This window comes from Achroia grisella, unplaced genomic scaffold (assembly GCF_030625045.1).
Source record: "Achroia grisella isolate CSIRO2021 unplaced genomic scaffold, CSIRO_AGI_Agris_v1 utg1304, whole genome shotgun sequence".
NCBI lineage: Eukaryota > Metazoa > Arthropoda > Insecta > Lepidoptera > Pyralidae > Achroia > Achroia grisella.
Genome location: NW_026712617.1, coordinates 324,819 through 337,710, shown reverse-complemented (window position 1 = coordinate 337,710; position 12,892 = coordinate 324,819). Strand labels below are relative to the sequence as shown.

General features: G+C 33.6%; 1 protein-coding gene across 6 annotated transcripts in view; it reads right to left on the bottom strand.

Annotated features, from left to right (window-relative positions):
- LOC131855113 (insulin-like growth factor 2 mRNA-binding protein 1) overlaps window positions 1–12,892 on the bottom strand; it is a 78,281-nt gene that overhangs the window by 32,441 nt on the left and 32,948 nt on the right. For 2 of the 6 annotated variants that reach the window (XM_059206344.1, XM_059206347.1), the window contains exon 1: window positions 270–874. The exons of the other annotated variants lie outside the window; for them this stretch is intronic. In XM_059206344.1, the coding sequence (XP_059062327.1) occupies window positions 270–364 (95 nt within the window). In that variant the 5' untranslated portion in view covers window positions 365–874. Of the gene's footprint in view, window positions 1–269; window positions 875–12,892 lie in introns of those variants that run through there. 6 annotated transcript variants of the gene reach the window in all.

The following is a 12,892-nucleotide window of genomic DNA, read 5'->3' as shown; positions in this document are numbered from 1 at the left end:
CCAGTATTCTAAACAATAGACAGGCAATCGTTTAGTGGACGATTTAACAAAAAGTTCCCGGGTCATTAACCGGTAATAAATAAATATAAAATATAATTAATATCTATACTTAGCTACAGTAATTTATTAATTATACATAATTTATTAGTTTAGTTGCAAATGTATAAATTAGCTTCCAATAATTTTTAAAAAGGGTAGGTAATTTGGTACAGAAGTTGTAAGTAAAATAAACTAAAATAGTAGGTAAATGGTAATAAACACATTATTACCTTTGGTCTGGATGATCCTCCGGTTCAAATATTTGTTCATGGTGCTCCGGTGACAGGTTAAGTTCGCTAAATTGCTGCTCCACGGAATTAGCCATTTCACTATATAAAATTTTGAACGACACTTTTACAGATAACTACAATACTGACGATGTTAAACTGGAATGTGTTTTACTGCTCAACACCACGTTAATTATTTTGTTTCATAACGATTATTACTCAAATTCCTCGAATGTCGGAGCGTGTACGTTTGGAGGCTTGATGGAAATGAATTGGTTATATGCCAGCCGGGGCGCACACGTGGTAGCGTTGGATGTAGTGTTTATTTTGTGTTATATAATACGATAGGAAACGTATAAGTGGGCAAGACATCGATGGGAACTGCGACTAATGTAACTCGCACTGGCGGGGTGTCTTCAGATGATGCGACGGCGACACCAAGCAAGTAGCAAATCGCTCGAATACGGAACGGATATTGGGATACGGAGAAGGGATGGCTGGGCGCGAGTGGCACGTGTGCGCCGTGCGTACGGTTCGCCGGGTATCGAGATCACTACTCAACTGAGCTGCCGTACTGAAACGATGTGACGTGCGTGCGTGACCGAGCGAAGAGAGGCGAACGACGCGACGTGCCGCCGACTCGACACGATTCTCCTTGCAACCATTTCATGTGGATTTTTTTAGAGAATGCGCGCGCTGGGCGTGGCTCAAGTCGAGGCCCGCGGGGAGAGCTCACCACACCTTAGTGAAGCGCTAGTATCGATTTTATGCTTTATCGAGTGTCGTCCCGGCAATGTTCGTTAATATGCCAGTGAGGAATTATAAGCAACTTATATCTTTATTGCTTGTAATTTAATATATAATATTGTTACAAATAAAAACAGCAAGGATGGGTAGTATTACTGTATAATTAAAAAGCCACATTCATCGTATAAATCAAATGATACATATGTATAATGAAACACGATAATACATATTTATATAGATAAATAATATACTAAATATAAAAAAATACACACAATACGTAGTTAATATTTAACCAATATCCAATTTCTTGAATATTTGTCAAAAGTAATATAAAATATTAAATATATTATATTCTTCACGAACATAAAATGGTACAGCAAGAGGAGTGTGAAGTAATGATGTGGTGAATGCAACATATTAGATAATATTAGATTATACATAATAATAATATTAGAATTCAACATTGAATTAAGTCAATGTACTTCCTGCGGATTAATTGTAAAATAAAATTAAGAATAATCCTTAATTCCACTATCAAATTATTAAGTCATATAAAAAGCAGATTACATACGAAAATTGATGAAATAAGTGAATATATAGCCCACTTATTACTCCGGTCACAATACGGGATTTCAGCATTTCTATTTAGGATAGGAGAAAGATTAAGGGGAAAATCTGTATTCTGTAGAATTAGTCATCCCCATGAATTACGGACAAAAACGCATCCCATTTATTTGTGTATTAATTGTAATAAATAAAATATTTATGTATTATAATAAAATATACACATGTGCGCATTTATTTGTGTATTAATTGTAATAAATAAAATATTGTAAAATGTGAGATCTCTAAAGAGAGAGAGAGAGAGAGAGAGAGACTATCAAAGACAGTAAAGTAGCAATGAAATACAGGATATGATATTCGCTATCCTGTGGCATATACAGATAGGAACGTAGAGATATTAACTAAGGATTATATATCCTTCTATATGTAAGACGTCAATGTACTGGTGTTATCAGCCTGAACCCCCATGCTCATCATAGCGGATCATTCGTTCGCAAAAACCAGAATTTAAAGTGCTTATGACGGTCAAGACTTTGGCCTATATATTTTTGGGCTCGTAATCATTCATTCTTTGCGTTTTTATTGTTATAAGTTTATTATTATATTCTGTATAAAGGCGCTTATATACTTGATGCACTAAATTAAGATTGAAATAGCAAAAAAACCTTTTTGAAATTGTTTCTTATCATTTCAAAAAAGGTTTAGGTTTCTCTTTTTGGTAATAATCTGAAATTGTCTCCGACAAGGACATACAAACCCGGAGGTTACTGATACGAATTGTGAAGCCAGATACAGTATACAGAACAGTTAACCACATATTCAACGTCGAACGTGTGTCAAGACACTTTAAAAATTTTTGTATAACTATTCAATCCGATTTCTTCTTGACCTTGTGGGAATATTGTTAAACATTATCTGTTATCGTACTACATAATATAGACGTACAAATTTATTAGGTCTATTCAGAAGGACACTCTTCTACAAGTACAAGTGCAAGCTCATGGCAAATCATATTGAATTTGTAACTAAAAAATTTAAAAGTAACTTATTAATTAATTAAATAGATTCGTAGGAAACTTAGCGATAGTGTTTTGTTTGAAGTAGTCGTGTATCAGGTAGGCTGAAAGCCTGATTGCAATTCCAATCAGATAAAACAAGTGTATAATAAACATACAACTGAACTATTGCTGTATGCAGCTTCTATGCTCGGACGAGAATTAGATGTACGTTGATTTCGCTTTACTTTATTACGATAAAACATGTTAATATCGTGTAATTTCGAGACATTAGAAAGGCAATCAATAAATACTATCCAGTGAGACCCATATCTAGTACTAACTAATATCTATATCTAGTACTAACTAATATCTATACTTACTGCACTATACAAAAAAAATCAAACCATTCCTAACAAAACCTTCCTAAAAACAGTGACCAAAATAAAACTAACTCTCATCACAGGACCAATAAGTAAGATACCTATCGTCATTATGATAACCGACCAACATTTTATTAATTAAACAAGATATCTATTTATCGACAATAGACTAACGATTACGTCGAATCACTAAAAGCGATAGCAGTTCGTGAAGTATATTTGTTACTGGATCCGTGCGACGGCGCCCCGCGCCCATGCGTTTTCCACAGCATTCGCCCGGGGCCCGCGGAGGGCGGTCGCCCGACACCGCCTACTTCGTCTGGTACAGGCGTCGCCTGCCTCGTGTCCCGCTTCACCTTAAAATTACAAGTTAGTCGAGAGGTCGAGACGTCGATCTAACCAAGGAGAGAAAACGCCCTTCAAAGAGCTTAAATTGCCCTTGTGCCTTATTCTATGGGTGATGGATGTGCACCTTAGGCCAGAACATAAATATTGTCACTATGAACAACTATAATCACAACAAAATTATAACCAAAAAAAAATAAAGATTTTATTCAATAGATTGTATTATTTTTTCTATGAATGTGCTTAATTTGATGAGTGAAGTTTGTCAAATGCTAGGTAGACCACTTGTAAAAGAACGAACATCACCGCATACGCGATGCGTGCGTTCCGTTCGAGCGAAGAGAGCGAGCCCACTAAACTGAGCTCAATTCAGTCACGCTTGTACCTACTACAGCAACCAAGCCACGTCACTGTAGGTATGATTCATTTTGACCGACTGACTAAAAGCTCTGCACTTCACTGAGCCAGTGCTGAAATGGATGGATATTGGTAGACTACAACAAAGACATGTTGTCAATCATATCGATAAATCTGGCTGTAGATAAGAGATTTAGATCGAGCTACGTGTACCACCCCCCAACGTAATTTTTTTTTAATATAGGTACAAACATGGATGATGCTCTCCCGCCAGAGGCATGTTTGTACATTAAAAAGTGCTAAGGAAATACCAGTGCAGGATGAAAACCTGGTGGAGTACATAGACAATAGACACACATAAACTGTTATTAATGATGTAAATCAGATCTGATCCCAAATATTCCATTCGCTTTCCTGTACGACATGGACAGTTCTTACTACTGTAATCCATATACATTTTTGCCATGTAGGTCTAAGTGGTCAGAAATTAGCCCCAGCCTTTTCTTCTTCATCGGTGTAGGTGCAGGTTAGGAATTTCTAATTTCATTGTTTTCGTTCTTTCCTATAACTATGCATGTCAAAAGGTATGAAGGAAGGTCATATTTTACTAGTACACATTTTCTATATAGGACCAACCAAATTAAAGCTTAAAGAGTGGCCACAATTATCATAATAATTTTGATTTTGACAAATTGACAATCGAAACGAGTATGATTCTGGATGACGCAAATTCCGAACGTGAACGAGTATATTTGTTTTGAGTAGGCTTTAATTGGGTGTGGGCAGACAGGAGTCAACTATAACAGAAATCAAACATAAGTGCATTATTCTTAGGACGTAAGGACACTGACCTTCAATCAAGACAGCATTCAAAATAAAGTTTAACATTTTTAAATATGGCACTTTACATTTAATGTAGTTAATAGTAAAATATTTTGGGATACTGATCAAATAAATTGTTATCTACTAATTGGCCAACAATCCTCACAATATTATTTTAGTACATCTTATATTTTGCCAACCATTTTCTCCTAGTTTATACATAAATATCACTAGTCACACAACGCCATGTAGTCCCAGACATTAATCAGATAATTGTTCTACGGATAGAAAAAACTGGGCGACATTTTTCTTTAAATATATAAAAACTCATCAATCAAAGTCATAAATATAAATGCTTGTACTGCGCGGGAATAAAACCGGCGACTATTCAGACAGCAATCACGGACCACCTCGTTAAACGGAGAAACAAATTTATTCAAAGCTTACTTGTAACTAACTGTACTGAAAAATAATAATCCAAAACAAAACATTACCTGGTAGCGCTTCAATCAAACGTTATTAGTTTTTTGCGCGCTCAGGCGGAATCGGCACTGATTTTTACTTTTACTGCTTCTGTCAATATAAGGTTTATAAAATGGAGAAAATAGTGTAAAAAGGAAAATCGTAAGGCTGGAGAGGAATATTTTATATATTTGCTTACAGCAGGGATATTCAAAACACAGCGAACGTGAAACGTATATAATATTAATCAATAAAATGTTCAAACCATACAAAATCGTACTTGTATTTTCATAGTCGTATAATGAGAAAGTGCTTTGTTCATGGTATGGTAAATAATTATAAAACCACTAATTACGGAAACTATTTTTGGTATACCAAATTTAACTTTATCAACAACATTTCAATCGAAACATAGGGTGATCAACTGAACTGAACAAAACATTTCAGCAACAACACATTTTGATTAAGGCACTGCATATTTTGTTGATAACGTAGAGGAGTTTATTATCTTCTTATAGCAAAAGGTCTGTGAAAAGAATTTTCAGGACAAAGTCCTATTGGCCTCGTTTGATGTAAAACAATAGATACAGTTAATATGAATATCAAGAAATTATTAAAATTTTTATTAATTTCTTGATGTTCATATTATTATTATCATTAAACAAATTTTTTCAACTATAGTATAATTATTTATTTTTAACTAATCTTTCTTGTTGAATACATATTATTTATATTGTTAACCGGGTAATAATACGAAAACTTATGGTAAATAAAAGTATTTACCTCTCTCGACGTTTCGACTAATTAATATTTCAACTATCGCCTTCCAAAGAAAAAAAAAATACAGAATCGTTTAAAAAACTCTAAATAATTGGTTTACCTTCTGGTTGCTTCCTTAGCTTAAAGTGAAATTAATTAGCCTATAGGAGAATTAATCTAAACGAAGCCATAGAGTTTTACAAGACAGCCCGCCATAGTTTGCGATAACATTGTAACTTACTTTATGTAATAAATACAAAGAATATTACAATAAGTACTGTAGATTACAGTTAATTTATAACTTTTATAAGTTAACTTTACCCTTTATGAGTAATTTGCACTATCCATTTAAAAATCTTCGTCGGAAGTTACATATGTATTAAACAAACTAGATGAATCTTACAATAAACAAACGACAAACATTATTAGTACTCAAATTTGGATGAGTCAAATAAATAACTTTCCGCTTAAAGAGAACTTCCAACGCTATTAATAATAAGCAACTCCAAACAACTACAACTAACCGCGACCTCAGAACCACAACCAGGGCCCTCTAGGAAGAATATTAGTGGGAGGCCACACCATTTCCAGATCAGATACTTTCCCAAGTCTTAGAACTACACAAATTCCGGACTTTTCGATTACTTTTCCTTACTATATTCAGTTTGATGTGAAATGGCATGTCAGTTTCGCTAGTATTGAAAGATGAGTTATTGTTAAATTAAATCTTTATTAAACCTGGAAACTATAGAAAGAATAGAGGTTTTGAAACTAGAATTTTTTAACGGAACAACATTAAGATTATATAGGGTTAAGTAAATTTCTTTTACGTAATTGAAAGGTTAATATTATTTAATAACAACATTAACATTTCAATTATTATTCAAACATTCATAATATAATTCATACATATATATTTTTTTATAATCAGTATATTAATACTTGCTGCAAACGAGTACTGAAAGGATAATTATATTTATGATAATTGTTTTAATCTCAAAATTGTAATTAACTTTTATTATATAATTATTGAGCAAAGAGAATCTTATGTTATTGAATAATTTTATATATTAAAATCTACACTAAATGCAACAATAAGTACTAATGTTGCATTTAGCGTAGATATATCATAGCTAGGGAATTTGTACAGTAGTAAGGATATATAAATATATGATATGAAGTCGATATTAAATCTTAGAAAGATAAAACTCAGGAAGAATATTGTTTAGTACCTCCACCTTGCAAGATCGTCGCGAACTAGTAAATATATTTCAGAGTCTCAGGTAATCGAAACACCGACAATAATCTATAAATGTTTACGATAGACGAGGGTGGGTCTACTTCTAATTCGTTGTATTCGAAATGTAGGCTTGTTGATTACATTCACAATACCTAAATTTGACAGTGTTATCTGGAATAATATTCGTGGATATCAATAACCTCCACTTTTACAATGCACAGTGGCCGTATAGTTCTCAAATTCTTGTTAGTTTCAGTTTTGTCTCCAAAATTTATACATGGAACTCATTTAGAGTTCAAATCTTATGATAATACTACTTTCACAGTTTGTTCGTGAAAACTTCAGAAAGTGCTATATTTGAGAAAATCTCAATGCTAACTGGTTTCAAAACTGATATATGTAGTTTTAAATATGTTGCCGAATTATTTTCTGAATGACTTCAATCTTCTTTATGACACTTAAGATTTCTTTTTAAAAAATCTTTAAAAAAAAGTGTCTATTCAACAAGTAAAAAGGGTGTGCAAATCGCGCGATGAAGATTTGCGTAAAATTTTACGATGGCGCCTTTATAAGACCAGATTAATTGCGGGTCCCAACCTTTCAATAGAAGATATTTTACAATCAAAACCAGTCCATAATGGGTAAGGGCACGGCCACGAATGAGGTTCTAATTGGGGCACCAAGGTTAGCCCGCGACTTCACATACGAACTCAAAGGTAAAGCGCAAAACCGAGGGGGCACGATCAACAAGCAAAAGAATACATTTCAATAGGCTAGTCATGAATATAATTCAATTCAACAGCAATTCTCATATGCGTAGACAAAAAAATTAATAAAGTGTAAATAAAATTATCTTCTCTTTACGTAGATAATTATTTAATATGAATGAATTCAACACAGCTGTACTTTATTTTTTATTCAGTAATTATATTATACTAAATCATAATAACATTCAACACGTTAACTCATTAGAACCCAGTACTTCTTTATCAATGAGGAGGAGATATTAGATATAATCTTATTTGGTTGTATAGAAAAAAAATAATAGACACTACCAACATTGTACACAATCTGTCGTGAAAATATATGTAATTTACAGCGAAATACCAATATCAAGTAAATGGAGTATTAAAATTAATAGGGAAACATAGAACAGAAAATCTAGACCAGAAGTTCGACTTTATTCTATACCATTTAGAGATGCCTGACATTCAATTTGCAAGTCAAAATCATAAAACTATTCGAGAAACACACTGGTCAGTCGAGATGTGGCTATACGGGTACCTATGATTGCGACCATGACCATTGGCGAGGCCACAAAAATCCGCTGGTGGTCACTGACACAAGATGTGGCCTTGCTACTAATACCTACTTGAATCATTTTGGCGCTCGAGTTGGTTAGAACATTAATGACGTAGCTATTTATATTTTGGGTACTTGTTGAAATATTATATGTAATAAATAATAGCTAAATGTATATAGTTTTTAATACTTTAAATATATATTTATTAAAATGTATTGTTTTAAGTTACCAACCTACTTCGTCTCTACTCTAATTATAGCATAATAGGAAGCATCGGTGGACAAAATTGATCAGACTTTTTAATGAAGGTAAAATAAATCCACCCCTCTCGTATGAATATCGGATTGTACGAATTTAGTATCTGATAAAATTATTCTTTTAAAGAAACTTTTATTTATATGCGCGCTTGAAAATGAAATATAAACATTCCATTAAAAATTTTAATATCAAAGCTTTAAAGGAAAAGTATATTTTATTATTTTTAGCGCATTTAAATAAACTATCGTGATATAAAAATTTATTTTACTTTTTAGTTACTTCACATTCACGTCCATTTGATAATCATATTTTAGGCAAGCATAAAAAACTTACTCCGCCATTTTCTGTCAAACTGCATTTAGAGTGACGTCGCGTCGTTCTTTTTCGAGTTTATTCTCAGCAGGGCTTTTCTTTTAATACACATATTGTAGAGTGCATGAAAAATAACTCATACGCCAACTTGGGTGTTCCGCCATGTTAGATTTAGAATGACGTCACACAGCTAAACACAACTGAACTAACCCGTGTATACAAAATTTAAACTCAAATTGTTTAAAAAACAACAAAACAAAAAAACAATTATACATGTACTTTTATTTCAATTTAAAGAAATGCTTGTAATAAATTAAATTTACGTACCAATTTAACTTTTAATCATAGTTCTAATCATTACAGCACCAGTAATTTGTATAGGTCTCCTTCAATCTTCTCACTTATATTCGCTTTTGGACAGTTTAGTATTTAGTTCCTTGCCACTATCAGTATATCGTTATTTTACCGGTTATGTAGCTTTTCTTTAAGCTTTTTGTGATCTGAGCCGTCTCCACTGTAGCAAGTAACAGCACGAAACTTTTTATCGGGATATATATCTAAGTCACAGTCACTTGCAACTTCAGCCACCTTACTGTTTACCTAATTATTTATTTACGAATGATTCCTAGTAGTTTTGCTTCTTGGAACAGTTTTCGTTGGAATCCATGTATCATAGGGTCCAATGATAATGGCTAGATACACAGGATCAAGTCGGGCTTTCAAGTGAATGCCGATGTGCATCTTGAAGACGAAATCTAATTTGGGGAAGGGGGCCCATCCTATCCTCTTGATAATTTAATTGTACTGGTTTGTCTTGTGCATTCTCTCCTGACTTAGTACACGTAGGTAATTTAATTCATCTGCATAACATTAAAGATTCGTACAACATATGGAAAATAAAGAAGCAAGTTTAAAAAAAAACCGGTCAAGCGAGTTCGACTGGAACACCGAGGGTTCTGATCAAATAATGTATAAAGGTTTTTATTTTATTCACAGCATACTTAGAAGAAATTTAGAAATTCTTATCATTAGGATTTTACCGAATATAGATACAAAAATAACTTTCTTGACTGTGTTTGTGTTAAGGATTGTTCAGAATACGACACTTTGTATAAAAATTCGGCAATTCTAGAACCCGAATGTCCTGTAACTGTAGTCACATATGTGCACACAACCAGCACAGGGTTGGGATGCTATTTGAGAGAGAAAAATAATAATGCTTTAGGTTAAAAAATATAAAGGACCGATTCTTACGAGTTTAAACGAAATTGTTTATTTCTGATTAACGAAAGATACAAGCCCATTACAAAGCATAAAGACTGAATAGATGTTCGATCATAACGAAAGTCTTATCGAACTTTGTTAAAATGTCAATAGTGGGATGTTTCAACAAAATGCCAATACATTTTTATAATATTGTATGCTAATGATACAATATTATAATAATGTAGAGCCAAGACATTAGGATATCAAATTTAAATATTCTACTAGAAATCTTATCATACATAAATTTTTGAGATATATCATATATATATAATATCAACATAAATCGGCATGAATATTAGAGTTCCGTAATAATCTAACGTTCTAACATAATTCTAACATCAGCAGCTGTATATCCGCCGCCGTTGGCAGCACGTATCGTCGCTCGGCGGTCTGTCTGTTGATCGGGTAGACAACCCCTCATAACCAAAATGCGCATTACAACATTCTCAACGTGCCCATTGTGTCAGTGCACCAGCTGCTTGAGGCCCACTCTAACGACGCGGTACCCGCGACCTCGATACTATAGATATATTTAAATATACAAACTGTTATTAGAATCAATATTATGTTATCTTATCAGGTTTACTTAATTTAGGAGGTATTATGTTTCGCAGCTTCATTCTTTGCGATTTCCGTTTAACATAATGTAGTAGCGCCATCTACTCTAGACCTTAGCACGATAATTTAAATACCTTCTTTTTTTTTTTTTTTTTTTTTTTTTTATTGAAATCCAATCACTCCCCTCCTTGTAAGTGGGGCGAGGCTACGTTTTAAATGTAATCGTTCGAGTTAGTCATTCGCGTTTTCGTGCTCAAAGCCTTCGCACGCATACCGCAACCCTAGTGTTTCTTAATTCAAAGTTCGTTATTTTTTAAAATACAATATTTTAAATATGGGAAACAAGAGAAAACGAGAAAAAGAAGAGGCAAGAATTATGAAAAAGATGAGGAAATTGGAACAGAAATTACATCGACGAAGACGTATACTTTCATCAGATGATAATGGTAAGTAAATTTTAGTCAATTTCCTATCGCTATTGGCGATCCACTATTGCCGTTGGCAGTTAATATGAACTGTCGTTGACGGTACTTGAAGGTGTTGATTTATAATTATAATGTTATTATTTGTTGTGCAGATTCTGACAACGCCGACGATACAGTGAATACTGATATAAGACGAGTTTCGTCAGAACAATTAACTACAGTTCCAAGTATACCGAATTCAATCGGAATGTCGCCATCTCAACAAGAGATAGCATTAGACATGCCCGATCTGATGTCTCCTTTACCACAGTCGCCAAATGTGGACCCAGTTGTCACTGGTTTAAATCCTTCGCCTGTCCCAGACAAAGAAGAAATAAATGTTTACGTAAATACACCAGAAGAGATGCAACTAGAAGATGATATTTTGCAAATATTAGGTGAGGCACCTCAGCCAGACATAAAGTTTGGTAAAAATATTCACTCAAATATCGCTTCCCGTTGGGAAGATATATTAATAAAGGGTTTACCAAAAGAAGCTAAAGATATTATTCTTAAAAGATACTTTATTCCAGCTAACTGTAGTAATTTAATGGCTCCAATATTAAATCCAGAAGCTAGGGTTGCAATGCCGGATATATTAGTCAAGAGAGATGCTACGCTATTACAAAAACAAAGTCAGATTGGGATTGTATTGTCTGCATTGGCTGAGCTCACCGAGATGATTCTGCAGAATGAAAACTCCAAGCAAAAATTGCTACAACCTCTTAGTGATGCGTGTCGTTTATTGTGCGATAGTCATAACGTGGAAACAAAAACTAGACGAAACATTATTATGAGTTCTATTAATTGTAGTCTACGCGATACGTTCGATACTACTAAACGAGATAAATTCTTGTTTGGTGAAGATTTAGCAGAGAAGCTCAAAGCAGCAAAATCTGTACAGAAAACAGGAGAATCATTATCCCAAATTAATCCTGTAGCATCAACTAGCAGGGTGTCAATTTACAAAAATATGTCAAAAACCCGGAATTTAAACTACAGGGGCCAAATACAAAGGAAACCACCATTCAGAAACAACGAAACATCAAGAGGTCGTGCCTCGACACGTCAGCCTCGCAGCAATGTATCGTTACGCCCGCCAGCACCACCGCCGCCGCGACGAGCATTCTCACCGACCAGGAAGAATCATCGGAGATAGATTCACAGGTAAGTCAATACGCTGGTCGATTACAATATTTTTACAATCAATGGATTCGGATAACTAATGATCGTGTTTTATTATCATGGATAAAAGGTTATAAAATACCATTAGTCGCACAACCAGTTCAAACTGTAATACCATGTACCACCCCTAAATCTTCACAAGAGCACAACGAATTTATTAAAGCAATTCAGGAACTAATCGATATCAATGCGATATCAAAATGCTTCCATGAAGATGGAGAATTCATATCCAATATATTTCTTGTGACTAAACCAAATGGCAAAAAACGCTTTATTCTAAACCTAAAACAATTTAATAAATTTATAAGCACCGATCATTTTAAAATGGAAGATTACAGAACGACAATAAAATTAATAACTAAAAATTGTCATATGGGTTCTATTGATCTAAAGGACGCCTATTTTTTTGTTAACATCGATAAAATACATAGAAAACTATTACGATTTAATTATAATGGTACACTTTACGAGTTTAATTGTTTACCATTTGGTTTATGCACAGCTCCGTATGTTTTCACAAAGTTATTAAAACCGGTTATGGAATTTATGCGATCCAAAAATTGTATATCTGTAATATACTTAGATGACATTCTCTGTATTGGAATA